Source organism: Orbicella faveolata, unplaced genomic scaffold (assembly GCF_042242905.1).
Source record: "Orbicella faveolata isolate gen_17 unplaced genomic scaffold, um_ofav_v1 contig_25, whole genome shotgun sequence".
NCBI classification, from domain to species: domain Eukaryota; kingdom Metazoa; phylum Cnidaria; class Anthozoa; order Scleractinia; family Merulinidae; genus Orbicella; species Orbicella faveolata.
In genome coordinates, this window is record NW_028301553.1 from 3,750,001 (window position 1) to 3,770,959 (window position 20,959).

The 20,959-nt window shown below is 38.9% G+C and overlaps 1 protein-coding gene across 1 annotated transcript in view; it reads right to left on the reverse strand.

The window, feature by feature from the left end:
• Positions 1-20,959, reverse strand: part of LOC110052851 (uncharacterized) — a 99,161-nt gene that overhangs the window by 49,546 nt on the left and 28,656 nt on the right. The window contains exons 2-8 of the mRNA XM_089293062.1: positions 14,649-14,905; positions 13,291-13,469; positions 12,611-12,717; positions 11,462-11,733; positions 10,700-10,855; positions 2,894-2,934; positions 772-857 (exon numbers count right to left, since the gene is read on the reverse strand). Coding sequence (XP_089149188.1) covers positions 772-857; positions 2,894-2,934; positions 10,700-10,855; positions 11,462-11,733; positions 12,611-12,717; positions 13,291-13,469; positions 14,649-14,905 — 1,098 coding nt within the window. The remainder of the gene's footprint in view (positions 1-771; positions 858-2,893; positions 2,935-10,699; positions 10,856-11,461; positions 11,734-12,610; positions 12,718-13,290; positions 13,470-14,648; positions 14,906-20,959) is intronic.

Consider the following 20,959-nt stretch of genomic DNA (forward strand, 5'->3'; position numbering starts at 1 on the left):
ATTTGTTGAAGGTATTATCTCAATTTAGTCCTTTTTACTTTTAGTTTCTGTGTTATACCTGCAAATTAGCTGGTGAGATTGTCCTCACAAAAGCTAAGTGTATATACACAATAAACCTGACTTGAACTTGAACTATAGTTAACTCTCATTATAGCAGACACCCTCGAAACGTCATCTGGATCGCGTAATAGCGAGAGTGCGCAATAAAAGCTCTAAAAAGCTGTCTGAAGTGTCCAACTGTTAGATGACCACCGACGTTTCGGGCTTGGCCCTGTTTTCGGTGTGTTTTCAAGGGCCAAGCACGAAAACAGCAGACTTTTGTGGTAACCCTGACTATCTAGATCTGACACTTTTAAAAGCTCTATCAGCCTTTCAAAAACTCATTAATAATTCATAAAGGAAATACAAAAGAAATGAATGTTTAATGAGTGTCTTTATAGTTGATAAAGACATGGCTACATTTTTCAGCCGATTTTCTCCAGAAAAATAATAATAAACCTAAGGATTATTCTACAAATGAGTAGATCTACCGCAAACGTTTTTGAAGCTGTTCAAAAAACCCGCAGCTTGTGTTTTATCGGGTCTAAAACACTCGGCTTCGCCTCGTGTAAAACACTGCTGCTCGTTTTTTAAACATTACTTAATATCCTTTGTGTTATAACTTTTATACATCACATTATTCTTTTTTTCTTCTCATTGCTAATGGTGGCTGTACACCAAGCCTACTTACATGTACAAGAGGAGTAAGAGAGAAAATCGAAATAATTTTACCTGCTTGTCAAACGTTATGATCCACTGTCTCGTGTCCGGTAGAACCTCTCCTGTTGGTGACAGGCTCACGATTTTTGGCGGAGCAACTGCCAATGGATAAAAGTAGGTAGTCAATGCGTGCAAACAACGCTGGTGTCTCAAAATGAAATTGTTTGAAGTCTTTCAAGTAAAATCGTTGAATATTAAACGCAGAGCTGCATCAGTAAAAGTTAATAACATGAGCATGATATAATAAAATGGATACCAAGTTAGCACGAAGCAAGCAGCACTACGTGAAAGTACTACTAAATAGCAGCTTTCATGATCATTTTATGAGGACGTTAAGATTTCTTCCACAGATTAAAAGCTACAACCACCTTGTACAGCATAAGTAGTCAATAGAATAATATATCAAATACGGAAAACAGTATTTCCTAAGGTTGATTAGAAATATAATCAGTATTATGTTTTAAAGGAGACTTGGAGAAATCCGGAACAAATAGACTCTATACACCACTCATGTCCAGAAATGCACGCAGTAACGAAATTGGCAGATCTGACGAAATTTCGTCAAACTGAGTGACCGTTCATGGATTTGACGATTTTCGTTGCTGCATGCATTTCTGGATATATCTTTTATACACAGGTAACACTACTCATTGCAGTTGATAGAGTATTTGAGCACTTAATTAGCAATAGATAAAGCAATAATAATAATAATAATAATGATAATAACTAGTAGTAATCGTAGATTAAACAGTGCGTTCGAGTTTTGGTAGGCTTGGTATGTTAAAAAAACAAAAATTCTAGGGACAGCATATTGTTCCTGAGCTGTTAGGTAAGCGTGAAATTGGTCTCCCTTCAGCAGGGGCAAAAACAAATGAATTGATCGCAAAGCACGTGCATACGAGAGGGTTTGACCTCGTTTATACATGTATTGTGTAATATTAGTTACGACCGGTCAGTAAAAGACATGGACTGCAGTTGGGAAGCCGCATTTAGTCCGCAGTCCCCACTTTATACCTAAGTCCGCGTTTTATGCCCAGTCCGCGATGCTTAGTCCGAGTTTTATACCGAAGTCTGTGTTTTATACCCAGTCCGTACTCCGTAGTCTGCAGTCCGCAGTCCGCAGTCCGCAGTCCGCAGTCCGCAGTCCGCAGTCCGCAGTCCGCAGTCCGCAGTCCGCAGTCCGCAGTCCGCAGTCCGCAGTCCGCAGTGCATGTTTTATACTGACCGTGTAAATCGACACCAACCATGTTTGTTCCGTCAGTACGCGAGACGACGTGCTCTAGTACCAAAACTAGGACAATTATTTTCTTTCCGAACACGACTTTGAATCGCCTTGACTTTGGGGTAACAGCTACAGGGCATTTTCACTTCCGAAACAATGAAACGGAGGACATGTTGCCGTACCAAAGCAACCCTGTAGGAGTTGAACTCTTTTCCTATGTAAACACTTTCGTTTGGTTTATGTTACATAGTTTGTGCACAGAAATCTAGGCCAGCGAAGTGAAACTCATTCCTCCTTTGATTTATCCAGCAGAAAGTAGCGTTGGTTTTGGTCGAAGAGAAGGGGGTACACAACACGCGGCCAAGCTACAGCTTTCTGTTCGTACGAAAAGTCGTAAACATTTCGTAAGACATGTCTGCAAGGTTTTTAAATGCCATTAAACCCAAATCAAGCTTTAAATAAACAACTTATCCACTACAGTCTTCAATAAGCTGCCTCGAAAAGTCGTACACACTTCGTGACGACATGTCTACAAGGTCTTTAAATGCCATAAACACTGACTTCGAACTTTAAATAAACAACCTCAGTATCCGCTACAGTCGACAATAAGCTTCCCCGACACTCGCAAGTCTGCAATAATGCGCAACACTCGAAAGAAAGCACATGGACGAACATGGACATGACGTCATTCGCCCCTAAAGAATTTTTTCTTTTGGGGGGGATGGGGGGAACTGGTGTCCCCAGATAGATAGATAGATAGATAGATAGATAGATAGATAGATAGATAGATAGATAGATAGATAGATAGATAGATACACAGGTGTCGAATTTTTATGCATTACGCGATTAGAACTGCGTTCTGTCGAACGCAATAATAATAATAATTACTTTCTTCTTCATCGATTCGTTTACCTCCAACAAGCAGCGTAACGCATCGCTGTTCAGTTGTTATCCTGAAAGTAACGTGATTTAAATTGATTAACAAAACCAGCAGTTCAACAAATAAACTTAATAAAAATTGACATTTATATATTTGCGACTGAACCATCAACTATTATGTTCCATTTACTACTCGGATAAAATATGAATTTCTTTCTATTCCATTGCGAGTCCCACCTACATGGAAAATTGCTTTGAATTACAATGCAATAGTAACCAAAAACAATTTGATAGGAACAAACAAGCCCTTGAAGTGTATCTATTGCCAACTGAAAGGGTGCATTTTACTAAATTGAAAACATCTCTTTGGAAATATTGTAACTGGGCGCGGCCTTAATCACGATTTTCTGTTTAACAATGGGATTTTTGCAACAAATGGTCAAATCGGTATTTTAAAATCTGCCAGACGGCAAGCTACGTTCTGTAACAACGTCAAACAAAACAAAGAAAACTCCAGATTGACTGGTTGACTGAGTGAGTTGTTTTGGAGGCTACTGCATTCGAATCCTTTACCGTCCAGCGTGGCAGATGTTGTACCTGGTAACTGTTTGCTGCAAACACCCCTTGTTAGCCATAATTCGAGTTTCAGGCTACGGGTGAATATATATAGTCAACAAAGCTATGACCAAAATTAGTCTTAGAAGACATTTAACTTAAAATCATTTTACCAAGTGTTACTTATGCAATGTCAATGTGGGGAAAATTCTCACTCTTTGCTTCATAGTTTAGAGCAAACCCATGTTCATGCGTGCCGTATAATTAACCACTTACCTTCTAAAGTTTTGATGACAGTATGTCTTTTAAAGTTTAACTGGCTTACTATTGACTACTTACATAACAGAAGAATTTTACCTTAATACATGAAATTTTCGCGACACGTTAATTTCGCGATTTAAAAAAATCGCAAAATTAAAGTGACGCGAACAATAAGTGTCGCGAACATAACATGAAGCGAAAAGTAAGTGACTCACATTATGCTACTGTTAACATCGAAGTTGCATTTTTGTTAATTTTGAAGTTATTCTACCTTTGATAAAGTCGGTTTACTAGATTCAAGGACATGTTCAAGTAACATTGCCAAGTAAGTAAATTGTGTGTTACTCGAAAACGCGAAGTTAAAGTGATTCAAAGTACAAAATTTTCGCAGAATCGCGGAATTTAAGTGTCGCGAAATATGCGCTCCTCAAAATCGCGTATTAAACTTGTCGCGAAAATTTCATGTATTAAGGTAGTCAAAATGTAACAGGTCTGTAAAGAATCTGCTCCTAATCAAATTTCGGGGCTATTTTCTGTATCATCTAGATCAACAAGATTTTGTATAATCAATTTAATATAATTAGAGTTAAACCAGAACTGGGAACTTCTTTTCAATACTGAGGGTTCCCGTAATTATTTAACTTCATTAACAAGAGAGTTAAATTTACCAACGTTAACAAACATTTTTTCAAGTCGATCGATCTTAAGAAAGCAAGCAAAAGACATTTCGCTCTACTTTTCTTTTAACAAGGAAACAACCGTGATTTCTAATAAAAAAGAAAATTTTATTTAACAAATAAAGAAGCCTCGACTGTGCTCTGTTCTGTTGTAAAGCACGCAGGAAGCGGTAGAGCGCGAAAGAGGTGTAGGGGAAAACACGAGACGAAGTCGAGTGTTTTTCCCCACTTCTTGAGTGCACTACCACTTCCTAAGTGCTTTACAACAGAACAGAGCACAGTCGAGGTTTCTTTATTTGTTTTATGATAAAGAATCCAATAATTTCCCCACGCATTCGGCTGAATTTTCGGCCGTCGATAAAACCAGGAACAGGGAACATTCCGAAACATCCCGGAACATCGAATAATTATCATAATTATGCGAAAAAAATGTAAAATTAAATTTTTAAAACTAAAATAAACAAAAATAAACTGGTATCAGCTTGAAATATGAAAAGATATTATTGGGGATAGGGGAGTCAGTAGCAGAGGGGTAGGGAGCGTTGGGTATTCATTCAACTGACCACAATGAGTGCAGGCTCCTCTTCTTTCCCGCCAATTGCGTCACGTCGCTTTTCAGCACTCTGTTTTTCAACAAAAACATGGACGATGTGAAGTTTATATGAAATAATTCATATATGAACTGCGGTTGTAGATGAAAGTGAAGAATGATCATCGCAGTTAATTTTCCAATTTAAGCAATTGGAAAGAAGAAGTCTGAAGAAAATCAGGACTTCAACGGGATTCGAACCCGTGACCTCCGCGATACCGGTGCGATGCTCTGCGTTGAAGTCCTGATTTTCTTCAGACTTCTTCTTTCCAATTGCTTAAATTGGAAAATTAACTGCGATGATCATTCTTCACTTTCATCTACAACCGCAGTTCATATATGAATTATTTCATATAAACTTCACATCATTTCACTCCTCACGGGAAGATATGAACTCAGTTAATTGACCTCGCTCCCAATGTGTGGCTTCATAGCTCAGTTGATAGAGCATCGCACCGGTATCGCGGAGGTCACGGGTTCGAATCCCGTTGAAGTCCTGATTTTCTTCAGACTTCTTCTTTCCAATTGCTTAAATTGGAAAATTAACTGCGATGATCATTCTTCACTTTCAAAAACATGGACGATTCTGACGATGAATGCCAGGTAATTCACTACGTCTCCTTTTTTGATCCCTGATTTCTTCAACATCTGAGGTGTTTGTCTGAGCATCATACGGTTGCTTGTTAAGTCAGTATTCGTAGTTTTGTTCCTATTCCATCTTCATGATGCTATTTATCATCCCCAGTTTTCGCGCCGTTCCGCTAGGAAAGCCTGGCACTATGACCCTCTAAGTGCAGACTCGGCCTTTCCGGAAGCCCGAGTAACAAGCAAGTTATTATTAACAGACTAGTGGTAATCAAAGATTTCTAGAGCAGCGCGTTCACGAGGGGTTTTCGCATGTCTGGTTTACTTTGGTGGTGTTCGAATGGCTCGATAGAAAACTAAGTTTGATAGAAAACTAAGTTTGATCGAATCTCAGATAACGATCTGCACGTGAAGTTGAACTAGCACTGAATAGATTATAGCCTGCGGTAAAAGTATTTTTAATTAATTAAGTATTTACTTGTACTGGACAAACATTTTCCAGGAGATGCATTTGAACTGTTGGCGACACTTAGAATTCAATTTCAGATCGCCAACACTTGTAACAAATATTTCTAGAGACAATAAAGTTTTGACCAGCGACCCCGCAAGACAGCGCGCGCGTCGCTAAATGTTTTTAAATTTTGTGTTTGTATTTGTTTACACTGTCATCAAAGGTCGAACAGTCCGAACTAGTTTAGACAAGGAACTCGATGCCGAAGAGTTTCTATTTTTATCTCATGGAGAAACTATTTCTTCATGAGAAATCGTGTATACGCATATCTTTGTATTGACGTAATGAATCAAATAAAGAAATCATACTCGTGTACCCATACTTTTAGGTCTGATTAAGGAGTTCGAACGCCACCACCTTATTTTTCTGTGAAGAACGAAATCTGGGAATAAAGGACAGTCACGTGATTTAACTGACGGCAGGAGCCATAATCGGGGATGGAGACGTAAGTCTTGGGATCCGCGCGCACCTATGATATGGGACAATTTTTCTATTTTTAGAACAAATTGCGCCATCCTGACGTCATATATCCGCGCGGATTCACGCACATGTCGGGGATTCTCGCGTGGATGTTGTCACGTTGCATGATCAAATGGTGAGAGTTGAGAGATTCTCTTGCGTATTTTTCACAGCGATGGCAGGGAATAAGGCAGGGACTAAGAACCAGGGCGCTTATATGTAGTTTTATGCTCTGAGCCAACGGAAAAGGTGGGTTTTTCAGGGTCGAAAACAAGACTTCAATCTCGCGCTGGGAATGAATAATAAGATCTGCTCGCGCTAGTTGTAAGCTTACGCGTATGTTTTTGCGTTTGTTCTGACTTAAGAATATAGCAAGAAAACTCTCTACTCTGGTATCGAGTTGATTTGTGAGTTTCTCGGACAATGGTTAATCATAACCAAAACATGTTTTGATGGTTTCTTATTGTTTCTGCTTGTTTGGTGAGTTTGCAAAAGTTTTTGAAAGGAAAGTCTGACGCGTACAATTAGTTCATTTGCATAGTGCAGCTCGTGCACTTTCAAGTCCGAGTCGGTGTTTTCAACAAATCTTGACAAAGATTTCTTTCGTTATCTTTTGTGCTGAGATGCTGCAACAAATTTCACGAACGCAAAAAAGGCTACTAACATCATGTGTGTTTCTTCAACCTAAGCATAGTGAAGTTTTACACTGCGGAAATGAAAATAGGCAAGAAGTTTTGATATTTTGAAGTTGATCAACAAAATCGAAATCGTTATTCGAAGTTGATTAAAGAAAGCGTCATCGTAACTTTGCTGATTATTTCTGCTTTATTCGCATATTTTCAGCTTAGCTTTTAATATGTTCTCAAACATTTATCAATCTTAAACATATTTAAAAACTATAGAGTTATTGTTTGAGTTCGATGTACGTTTTAACACGAAAGTGCGGCGGAAGTACAATTTGTCATGTTTACTGACTGTACAAACCACGCATCGGCGGGCGCTCTCATTCATCGACAACAGAGAATTTACTGGATTTTTACACGAATAAAACTGAGCAGTATCTACGGACGTAAAGTTATTGGGCCTTGATGAAACATCAAGCGTTGCTTACAATTCAGGCGAAACTCAAACTAGCAATTACTTTGTTTTACTTTTCGGTCGCGATAGACTGGCAAATTCCTCGCAAGCGTGTGGCAAGAGGAGCTGGGAAACTATGAAGTCTTGAAGCTCTGCTATATCTAAATATATCTAGCTAGTTTTTTGCTGTGTAATGGAAAAGCGGTTAATCTTCAACATATGTGAAATTTAAAGTGGAGTAATGTACAGCTCATGTAAAAGAAGCATCCGTCAGAACACAACTTGGTCAGCGATATATATCTAAGCTTAAAGCGGAACATACCTAAATTCGACACTGTCTTACTTCACTCAAACTGGAGCAGCTTACGACGAAAGTACTTAAGCAAAATTCCAACAGACGTAAACGCGTTGAGTTGTGAGCCAAAAACATGAAAAATTTTGGGAATTTCGGACGTTATTTCCCCCGCGCGACATCCGCAAAAATCCTCGCAACATTTACGCGCGTGTGCCGCAGGCGATGGCGAAATTTGTTCTAAAAATAGAATTATTGTCCCATATCGTGGGGACAACCGCAATACTAGAAATGGCGCGCGCTTACGGTCTCCGTCCCCGATTATGGCTCCTGCTGACGGTGAACGACTGGAAGGAATGGATTACTCTTCTTAGTTGCTAGCCTTCACTCATTGCAGTCATTTTCATTTTTCTTTCTTTTCCCCTTTTTTTATGTTTTTGTTTTGTTTCTATTTTCCGAGCTGATACCAGTTTGTTCTTGTTTGATTTGATTTTTAAAAATTTTATTTTACATATTTTTCGCGTAATTATGATAATTATTCGATGTTCCGGGATGTTCCGGAATGTTCCATGTTCTGGGTTTTATCGACGGCCTGAATTTTCAAACCAAACTTTATTTCCAAACGAGTAAAAGTGGCGTCAGCCGTGCTCTGTTCTCTGATAAAGCACGCTAAAATAAGCCAATCACAATCCTTGTTAGAATTGTTCAAATAATTTGATTGGCTAACGAAGCGACAGCTGTCAATCACAAACTGGACTTCAGCTAAGCTTTCAGTTTCGAGTAGTTTCGAGCGGCTTTCGAGAGAAGAACGATGCCTTCAAAGTTCGCTTTTTAGTTAATTTTCAAATAAGAATCTAAAGGCAGGCAAAGGTTTGTAGTCCATAGGAATCCGGCCGTATTGTGGCTCATGAAAACGTGCACTTTCCCAATGAAAATTACGAAACCAGGACCTCAAAGCTTGCGGATGAAAATGCGAAATGCTGAGTTGAATTTGAAAGGAGCTACAGTTATTTAAGCTTACAGCTTGCAGCCGCTTGCAGCAAGATTGCCCGAACTAGCGTAAACGTTAGACAGACTTAACTGCCCACTGGTTCTACTCCGACCACAGAGGAGAATATCTAGAGCAAGCTTTGAGCTGACCACTCGTCGGTTCACTTCGCTGAGATGACCAGAGAACGAGCGTTACTACACTGCATGTAAGTGTTATTTTGAGCAATTGAGCATTTTTACAAAAATAAAGCTTCTCATCATAAACAGAGAAAGCTCAACTGTTGCTTTCTGTCGTTGTTTTACTTCTTAAGTATAATTTCCGCCTTCGTAACAAATATAATGTCTTTTATCGAAGCATTGGTTGGGTTGAGAATTTGCTTATTTCCGGACGTGTTTTGTCGGCGGGAATCTAGCAAAACTTGTCATTTTAGTACAGTTTTCACACTACTGTTGCTAACAATGGTCTCCGTGAGCCATATTTACTGTAGACATAGAGCTCGTTTCCACTGCGTTTGTCTGAATCATAGGGGATGTTTAATTTGGGTCAAATTTGTCAAAATTCCGAAGCAAAAATTTGAAAGCCAGCTTACTGTCATTAACCCGTGCTCTGTTCTCTGGTAAAGCACGCTGTTTCAGCCAATCAGAGCGCGCGTTATATGGAAAATTTATTATAATTACTATTAGACGAATAGAGCGGTTTTCACAGCAGTGAAAACGGAGCAGTGTCGTAAAACCAAAGTCAAACCAAATACTTACTAATTAGGCTACGCAGCCAATCTCAAACCGTGGTAAAACTAAAACCAAAGCAATTGTCTTATTTCTTTCGACACTCAATTGAAAAGCGCTCTGCGATCACATATACAGATGTATTATTTATTCATATTGTTATTTATATTTTATTGATTTCTTATCTTATATGTATTAAGTTTTATGCCTATTAACTGTTGTAATTATTATGCTTTTACAATGTATCATCTGCATGTCGCAGAGGTCCGCATCAGCTTTGACTGCCTTATATAGTAGTTATAATTAACAATTAGACCCGTAGCCCGCAAGGGCTACGGGTCAATAGCCCATGAGGCGAAGCCGAATGGGCTATTGACCCGTGGCCCTTGAGGGCGAAGGGTCTAATTGTTTTAGTATCACCCAACTAGTCGGACAGGAAAGGTAATAATAAAGTTAACAAATGCAAGTTGAAGAAATATTTATTTGGGAATAAAACGAAAGAAAGCGTCACGCTCGATGGCGCCAATTTCGCTACTCGATGACTATTACTAATAGTCCCCTAGTAGCGTAGCCAATCAAAATGCAGGATTTGCATTAGTCCACTAGTTGGGTGATACTAATGGCAATTATGACTGTATGTATCAATAGCCTGCCTTTCAAAATAAAGGATTGATTGATTGATTGATTGATTGATCGATCGAGCTAACTATCACTGTGGGTTAAAAACGAAGTTAAAGTAACTGATGTAACTATCATAGTCGATATTTTCCTTCTTCTATTATAGAAAGATAGCATAATATTCAATTTTTTCAACATGAATAAAAACAATGCCGCATTTCATAGTCAAACCAAGTGAAACGTACCCCTCAAGAATACGTTAATAAATCGATTATTTGAAGTTGATCCCGCTAATCGTTCCAAGAATGCAGCTAACGGTTTCAATATTCAAATAATCAATTTATTAATGTAATCTTGAAGGGTACGCTTCATTTGGGTTGACTGTAAATTCTTATTACCCCCTAAAACTTGATACCACGCCAGTCATGAATGTTATTTTCAGAGTTAATCAAGAGTGAGAGACACTGAGTCACAGCTCTCACCAAAAGTCGTCCCTTACCCAGAATTCTCCAGGCCTGTGAAACAATACAGCTTTGACTCTATCTGTGACGTCGTTGGTGTCCACGTGACATTGACGTAATATTTCTGTGGCGCATACTGGGCCACGGAAGATTTGATAAATCCGGGGGGACTGCTTGTAGTTACCTCCACGATACTGAAAAACAGGTATGGTTAAACGTATCGCAATGTTGTCGTAAATACGCGAACATTTGGCGTATATTTGTCACTACAACTAATTCAATGCTCTTTCACAATTAAATCATTGGGTAATTACTATACAGGACAAAAATCATTTAATGAACGCCCGTTGGATATGAAATGATATTGTGTCCTGTTGGTTGATAAATATGTAGATTGGAAACCATTTTGACTTCAAACCTACAATCTCATTGGGCTACTTAAGTCTTCCGCCACACTAGAATAGGAACCTCTGGTTGGCTAACAACTTTGTAAATAATTTACGGCTGTAGGACCTAAAAAACAATTCTTTTTAATAATTCCAGCGCAACGAGGCATGCCAAGTTAACGAAAAACCATTTTATTTAAGTGAGAGAACAACGTTCTCGAACTTATTCAGGCCATTTGCAACTAAGGCTTTCAGCCAGGCACCCAAGGGACTGAGTAGGCGACAGGCATGGTAGGAATGTCACGATTTTCAAGGTGATAGCTTGAAGATCGGGCATTGTTGTGTGAGGTACTAAAAAGCAAAAAGAAACTAGAAAGAATTAGAGCGACAATGCATAGCTAAGTTTAACAACACCTTTTTGATGGTCCACCAGCTCGCACGATGATCCGATCGACGTATGTTCCTCCTGGGGGAATCCCAATGCATGATCCTTCGGCCCGAGTCTCTTCCGTGAACTCAGGGCGCTCGTCACACGCCTCATTTGACGTAAAAACGTACACCAAGAACTGCAACGGAATGCTGCTCAACGCCTGTGTGGCGGTTGGCGTAGCAAAGTCTTCAATCATAACAGGAGCAGCGTAAAAGCCCGTGTATTCTGTTGCGCTGTATGTAATTTTACACTCGCGCTGTAACAATGAAAACAGTTGCAAGTGGTTAGCACTAATCTAATCTAATCTAATCTACTCTAATCTCTGGCAAGGTTTGCCGACGGGGGGGGGAGCTCTCTCCTTCGCTGAGGTTTGAACATTTGTTATAGAAAAATAGAAGTTTTCTTAGGTAGAAAAACAACAAAAAAGGAATAAGAAAACAAAAATATAAAAGATACGTCACGACTGAAAAAGATTAAGACGGATTAAGGAAAATATACTTCAAAATATATATATATGTGATGTGATGCGCTATTCGGGTGTACGTGGTCCCGAGTAACAACAACACATACTTTATTACCAAAATAGAAAAACTCTTAGTTACAAAAAAAGATAATGGGAACAGAAAATAAGGTAAATTCACCCAGAATAACATAAAAGCTAATCGAGCTGAGTGAAATTAAATAGCATTTATATAAACAGGTTTGTTGGCAGTAAAGCTAATAAGGGGATAAAAAGTTGCCTTCCAGTAGGGTATGTTGCTTGATAACAACGACAATGTATGTTTATTTGCGTCACAATGCATAGACAGTGTCAGTAAGCATCAGACCTGGATCACTATTAGTTACTCAGTTCTCTTGTTAGTTAGAGAGTTTTTTAAGCCGCCGGGAAATTCTCGCTCTCCAAATAAATAAATAAATAAATAATAAATAAATATTTATATAGCGCCTATTCATGCCTGCTCTAGGCGCTGTGCAATTCGCCAAAATGAGCTGTACTAATCTTAATAATTAAAAATGTGCATTTAAGAAAGTAATAGAAAGTAAAAATCGCTAAGAATCCAACAGCCCTATCTTGTACCGCGCCCCTAGATTCGGCTCAGGTGGTCCCCGTACACCATACTTTTGGGACTTACAAAATAGATCCATGCGTTTGGAATTCCATTGCCTCCACAGATGTCTCCACACTCTTTATATCCGCTCGCCCAACGGCACCGTACCTCATCGTTGTCGGCGTCAGTCACTATCAAGATATGAAATATATGTTTTGATTATATACCAGGGGCACGCAATGACGGTTTCGTCTCATATCTTTTAAAATGCTGTTTTCGGCCATCTGGAGTGTTTTAAAGCCCTGTAGGTTTATTTTAGCGCGGCAAGAAAATTGTTATATTTTTAGGCATTCTAGAGAAACCTGAGTCTCCTCGAATTGATTAGGGCTTTTTTACCAATTTCCCGAAATCCAAAGGTGTTATTCCTTTCTGAAAACCGTACCTACTTACTTATTCCTCTCCGCCTCCTTTAAGATATAAGGCAACTATCGAAAATCATAGCTGACTTTCGTTGCAGTTCCCATGCCAAACGACAAGTAGGCATTAAACTTCACATATCACGAAAGTTCGAAGAGACAATTGGAGGGGATTCAGTAAACGCCTTCCGAACAGATTATTTACCGAAACGATCAGGGTGTCCCTGGTATAGGGACAAGAGAGCGAAGAAAGACAGACAAACAGAGAGACAGGCAGACAGAGTGAGTTAACACGGCGTTACTCAGGCGCAGCCAAACGGGAAAAACAGAGGTGTCAAAGAATCATACCTGGGATAAGAATGGTGTGGTTGCATCCAAATTTCAAACGTACTATCGGCGTCATTGTCGTTACAGGGGACGTATTCATACGTCCGGTGTCATTTCGTACGGTAAGGTTCACGTACATGCGCACTTGCCATGTAGCTCGTGAGTGATGTACTAAGGAAATCCAATTATAGCCCGTGTAGCTGTAAATTAAAAGTTTTTTATTAGGTCCCACAGAAGAAGTAACATAAGTAAAAGTAACTCTTGAAGGTAACCCAAGAGGTCATTTTTAGCGCAGAGTGCGCTGTGGAGAGGGTTTAGAGGGCTGCTCTGCGCCAAACGTTAAACCACTAACCCGCTAACATACTAACGTGTTGATTTAAAAATTTGGTTTATTACTTCTAGTCTTAAAGCGAGGAAGGGGTAGGATGGGGCAGGTATCGTGGTGATCTTCGTAAACGTGTTGTACCTTCGTTACTTCTTTCAGAAAACCTTTTGCTCTCCCTGTGGTACTATTCTTTCTAGAACAAGACGAGCAAACAAGGCAATTTGCTCTTAACGCATGCGCAGATTGGTCTTCGTTAGTGTTGACTTTATAAACCAGGAGAAAGATACATTACATAAGGCAAAACAACAACGTTAGATACTTTTCCTTGCGGTTGCATGCGTTCTAGCATCATTAGCGTGATACGCTCCACGTTAAGGGTCGGAGACAATTTTTTTGTCCTGTGCCTCTTCCTTCCTTCGTTGATCCTCCGATTTTTAATAAACTTTGATGTGAAACTGGTTGGTTGTTGTGGGAACTTATAGTGCTCGTTTAACACAAGTTATCATTTTATCAGTAAACAGTACTGCCGCGCACGACTCTGCTCTCCGTTTCTTCGCGGTGTATTTTTTTCTCTACGTAAATTGGAACAATTTACTGATTTGAACCAACGACGCAGTCCGCAACTGGTTCAAGGTAAAATTGGTTCTATGAAAAACCTACTCGCAAAATATCAGCATCACAGTTCTGAACATCAGAGTCGAGTTCTCCGTCGTCTCCACGCTGATCTGATTCCGGGCTCCACGGTTATGATGTCGGTCTTTGTTCTCAGTTTACTTTTTGGTATGAGGGGTTGAGGGGGGGGGGGGGGGGTGGGGAACCATTTTTTTTTTCCACTCCCTCCGACCGGCCCAAAATCAATAGACGTCTTCTACACAAATCCTACCCGAAGAAATAGGTGATGGCCTTATTATCAAATCAGATTGATATAACTTAATTGTTCTTCCCCTTTCTTTACGTTGATTGTTATTATTTCTAAGTGGGATTCATCTATGCCGTGAAAGTAAAGCCACTTTTTTGTTTCAATCATAATTTATAAGGATCGCTATAGACTAACCTGACTTGATAGTAGCGAGGTGATATGCTAGGAATTGGAAAGGTATATTGAAAACTGTTGGTGCCAGTTGTCCAGTCTTCACTTATACTAAAATCCGTGCAACTGAATTTCAAACTCCCGACGTTTCCGTAGCAACGGTCCTGGCACTTTAAGTAGTCATCTATGCCAATCAACTGTCCAGAGCTTATAGTGCTTTGGTCACAGAACGTGCTGGAGTCGAACGATCTTCGCCAACCGATTCGGAATGTTATGATCACCTGAAAACGGAAAGAAAAGTTTTCGTAATCTACATCAAGTTGACAAAATCTTCGGAAAATGGTCGAAAATCTCTGGTTGATCTTACTCTGCATTCTTCATTTATTGAGTCAGTAGAAACTATATACAGTTATCACGCTAACTTTGACATAAGAATTATAAACTAAGGATATTAAAATATCGAATGTAATAGAAAACTACACATAAAGATATGTAAATAAAGTAATAATAATACAAACAAATATATAATAATAATAATAATAATAATAGTAATAGTAATAAAACATAAATAAATAAAAAAACACCAGTGATATCTAACCAATTGAACTTGTAAATAACTGCTTAATTTTAACTTAAAAATTTGTAAAGATTCTGAGGTAACAACATCAGAGGGGGAAACTATTCCATTCTCTGACAATTCTAGGAAAATATGATACTTAGATACAGCGTTATCCGTGTGCTCAACATGCGATCCACGGGTTCGAGTTTTTGTAGCTGGTGTTAAATGCTTAGATTTGTCGACACAGTTTTTGTCCTTTCTCAAAATATCTGTACTAGTAGTATACCTGGGAAATACTGTATCAGGGGGTAAACACATTCGCATGAAGGCTCACGTGTGTACTAAAAACAAAAATCAAGTTTCTCGTGCAGTGATGCTTCACGGTGTACCATTCGAAAACATTGCAAACTAAGCATTAACTTGCCACGGCCAATGTTGGGAATGTGCTAATAACTCTCCGCTCCGCCCCGACTGAGGCCCAATCCCTTACCATTTTGAATACCATTTTGACTGAAAAGTTACCCCTTTTGCAAATTTTTTATTGAAAAAAAGCTACCTCTTTCAATGAGAACACTACATCCCTTTCCTAAAACCTTGAAATGAAGTTAAGTTTTAAGCCTCGGCCAACATGTCAACGCAACATATTACAACATTGTTGGGCGAAACATGTTGCGCGCATTTGACCACCCTGTTGCGACTTGTTGCGACATGTTGCGTGTTGTTGGCTCATATTTGACCATTTTCAAACTTAACCAACAGCACCCAACATGTCGCAACAGGGTGGCTAGGTGCGCGCAACATGTTGCGCTCAACAATTCTGCGATATGTTGCATTGACATGCTGCGATCGTTTGGCCAGGGCTTTACGTTTTACGTTCTCACCTAAGTACATTTTGAACTTATGACTACAAATTTATATCTCTTATTCATTTATCTATTCATTTATTTGTTATTTTATTTGCTTAATATTATTATTTGATTGTCCACAATTAGTTATCTAATACTGTCGAACCTCCCGTAAGTGACCACCCAAAGTGTCAAGTCAAGCTGGTTGCTTACGGGAGGAGGTCGCTTACGAGAGCTCAGACCATATTAGGTGAAAGTTTTGCCTCATTAGCATATGTTACCGCAGAGACTTACAGAATGTTTTAAATGTTTTATTGAAGTCAAAAGTCAATTTCGAGAAACAATACTGTGCTTGCCATTGAGAAATATCAGTCTCTTGTACTATCGAATATTGCGCTATTCTTACAACACCTTATTATCCAAGTTTGGCTCTATTATTTGTCAAGTCGTCGCTTACGGGTGGTTGAAAACAAAAGAAATTTTCAAACTTTTGGCTCTAAAAGTGGTCGCGGTCGCTTACGACAGGTGGTCGCTTACAAAAGGTTCCAAAGATAGTGATTTGACTTGGAAACTTTCGGTATTTTGGAAAACTGGTCGCTGAGGAGAGGTGGTCGCTTACGAGAGGTGGTCGCAACCGGAGGTTCGACTGTATGCTTAACAAATTAATGATACAGCCATAAGGTGCGTCTGTTCCAAATATTTTAATGAAAGGACCTTTAAATAACTAACCTACCCTTTCATATATCTCAACTTTTGAAATCCATACCCTTTTATATACCTGAAGCTTGAAAAAAGAACCCCTTGCGGGCGGAGCCTCCCCTTATAGGCCATTATAGGGAGTAATCCCCGTCGGGGCTTCAGAGAGTACTGGGGTTTATTACAGTAGGATTACTTTTTCAAACCCGTCCAAGCGAATTGAGCAATAGTGTTGGGCGTCCAGCAGTAAAGATGGTCACGAAATCATTGCTTCTGTACCGTGTGTAGCTCGCAAAGATCGAAAATTTGTCGGAATTTTATTGTTGACGTTTGAGGTTTTTATTCCAACTGTAATAAATCAGATGCGGAGAATTTTTGTCGGGTGGCCTTGGTTGCGGAAGTCGCACATGTAATGTACAAAGCCTATGCACATAATTACACAGCGATAGGATAAAATGTAGAGCTTAAAAGGAGCTCAGTCACGGTTTGCGCATATTGAAAAGTTTGGCCTCAATTATTTTTCAAATTCGTCGCTTGTAATCCGTGTCAATCTTCTCCATCCTTAGCCATCCTTGTTCCTTTATGGTTTATCATTATCTCTTTGGTGTTTTTCTATCTTATTAAACTGTTATTTTCTCGTTTGCTACCATTTAAAAGTAATTTTGTATGTGGCCAAAATAACTCAAATACCGTGACTGAGCTCCTTTAAAACTGTATGTAAACGTACGGCCTCAAAAATGACTGCACACTGCATCGTATACGACTGACAAGAAACACAATCGAAATCATAGATTTCGCTATTTCGCTGCGTGCCATTCTCACGCAGCTAAAAAGGACATAGTTCGAAAAGAGCGTACCCGGAAACGCGTACATATCCTTGAAGTTCTTTAGAGGTTTCCTAGAAAGACATCTGAGCGTGACACCAGAGCTCTGGCGTGACACGATGTATATCAAATATCACTAAATGTTTTTCAATGGCAACCATTAAGTGTCATTTTATTTCAAGTCCAGAAACGTCCTAAGATGTAAATGTCCGCCAGTTATATCGCCAAACTGCAGACCTTCCATGCCCAAAACGTTTGGATCCTTGTTCGCAACAATTATAAGTCAAAAAAAGTCTTTGTCATGCAGTATTTTAATACGATATTTTAATGGTTAAGATTCTTAATAGATCTTACTATTTCTCGGGATAACTGAAAAAAATTCACTAAGTGCTATCAGCTGTTCTCTGAAACATGTCGAGACTTTGAAATAGTGGTCCCCTTTAAAATATTTTCGGCAGGATTTTTAGGGTGTTTCCCTGCTCCCACGTGTGTTGTTCGAGTCAAGACAAACGCATGAAAAATCTTCACAACAGGGAGTGTAGGTTATTCTCTCTATGTAGGTTTTATTGTTTCTCCGGGTATATTGAATCTCGCTAAGATTTAACATTTGTCAGAATTATATTGCTAAAATTTGAGGTTTTCATTCCAGCATTAATAAATGAGGGTCTGGAAGGGTATTTTCGGGATCGATGCGGCATTTCACCTAAATACGGTGCGGGAATCGGGAAAACGCTAACTATCTTTGTCAGGAGGCCTTGGTTGCGGAAGCCGCACTGCAAAACATCCAATGTACAAAGCATATGCACATAATGACATTGTGATAGAACAAAATGTAGAGCTTAAAACTGTGCTACTAAATTAAATCTCAACGATCTCGTTTCCCAGAGAAAGGTTGAAACGGTTCACGAACAGTAACTAATGGTCTGTTCGCACGAGATGAACTACGGTACGATTTTTCCCTCCCTTCTTCCCTTGCCACAGAAAAACGCAAAAAAGAAAAGAATGGCTGACTAGAGAATGGATCTATAATGCTGTTATAACAACAAGCTGAGGTCATGATTTTATTGTATGATTTCGTATGAACAGATTTAAGATGGCCGAATTCTTGGAAATTTACATGCGCCACGATGCGCATTATACTGCGAGACTTACTCCGAAACAAGTTTGTTTCATTACTGCATATCCAGTCTCTGATCTTTGCCCCTCACCACTTTATTAATTGGGCTCGTGATTTAAAGCTCGTCAGTTGTTTCACGGTGCACTATTCGGTAACATTGCAAGCCAGTAAGTAAGCACCGAGGCCGCTCCCGAGGACGCTCTCCGGGACCTCTCACGGTAGAAGATTTCATTGGGCCTATATACAAATAACTGGATATCTTTTGAGATGTTTAAAAACCTCCTAGATACTTTGAAAAATGTGGCATTTAAGAGAAATTAACGATTACTTGCTTTTGCTTCAGGCTAATGTTTTTCTTTTTTTTTTTTCGCGCTCGTCAACTAGCTTGACGAAGCCAAGGTGTTCTGCAGGGTTGCTTCGCAATGCCAACAGAGGGATTATCTTGATCTCCAAACTGGTAAGTAGGTTTTTTTTGTTGTTGTTTCAACCGAAATAAGGGCGATTAAATAAACAACCATCATGCACGCAGAAACCTCTGAACAGATTGTTGTTTGATTCAGACATGGCTGGCCGGGTTAGAAACGCTGGCATTTTCTAATCGGGCCTGAAATTTTTTCAGGCTTTTATTTCACAACTGCTTAAGTTGTGTGTATAACTGCAATGATCAATCATGTCTTCATATCTTTCTCCGCAGTTCAAATATATGATCTTTCATATATTCATTTGCACTGTCAAAATTGTCTGCGGATCGACTCGATTAATCGAGATAATCGATATTAATAATGGTAATAGGACTGAGTGGAGTCCAATTCGGTCTGTAATCATACGAGTGATTAACAAAATCGGACAACCACGAAGCGGGAGTCCGATTTGTTTATCACGAGTATGATTACAGACTGAATTGGACGACACGATGTCCTGTTACCAATTAATCAAAACTATGACAAACTTCGAGAAACGAACAAACCATCGATTGAGCGCTGAACGATTAAACGTCGTTATGAATGCTGAAAAACACAGCAATTTACTCAACAAGGTGCACCGCAACAGGGCGCGCAAAATGACGCGTACTGTCCAATTACAAGCATGACGCGTACACTGTCCAATTAATGCTCAAATCGGGCTGCTGATAGCCAATCACGTTCGAGAATTTTGTTATAGTTTTGATTAATCATTTAATTGTAATCAATTGTTTAATTGTAATCAATTGTATTGATAAATCGATTGCCTTCCAATGATCAATTTTCTTCGATTGGGTACGCTGGGACTCAGTTAACTAGGTTTCAGATTATACTGATATTATACAAGTAAATTTAGTATTCAGAGGTAAATTATATTTGATACTTGCTGCATCAAGCAAGTGTAGCTCAATACTAATCATCTACTCTACATTTCGACTAAGCATTTCACCGAACTCAATGAATTGAACAACAAAAAAAAAACTTGGGAATCTGTATAAACACGATACACCCTTTCTTTTTTCAAAGAATATGTTTTATAACAATATCGAGACTGAGATTTGCGAAATTTTAAGAATATTTTAAGAATAAACGGCCGAGGCTGAGATTTTGAAAAGAATATAATTTTGTGTGTTAAAAATTTGTAAATACAAAACAGTGATATGTTTTTAACTAAACCGTAAAAAATTCTTCTTTTCTCTATATGGCATAACTGCCAAAAAGCAACAAAAACAGCGCTAGCCGTATGTCCGATGCTAATAACATGTCTGCAAGAAGTTATGAGCGTGATATCGGACTTGAATGCCTGCAGGCTGGCTCCAAAATTCCAGACACCAAATATATTCGAAAACAGATACATGTATGTCATACGCTATAGTCTAAGAATACTCACAAGAATATTTACAGCCTAATATAAGAGAGAAAAATAAGAATATTTAGCCTCGGTAGGAAAAACAACATTCTTGCCAAAAAAAGGGTGTATGTATATCACTACATCTGCGTATCAAACAGCAAATACCGTCAATATCTCGGAGCTTAACTGCTACAAGTGAGAAGGAAATCACTGGAAAGGTAAAGATGTAGAAATAAGTGAATTAGTTAGCAGTTTTTTTTTTTTTTTTTTTCATCTCTGGATCTCTGGTACAAACATAAACAAGTCGTTACAAAATTTAAGTGGGGAATTTGTTGCAGAACACTGTTTACTTAATACTTCCTTTACCCTCTAATAATAATTCTTTAGTTAGCTCTTAGTCCCTATGGAATAAAGCACAGCAATCTCTCTTCATTTAGCCCTAGTTTGTGCAGCATGTTTTGCCTTGTGCCACGTGAGTTTTC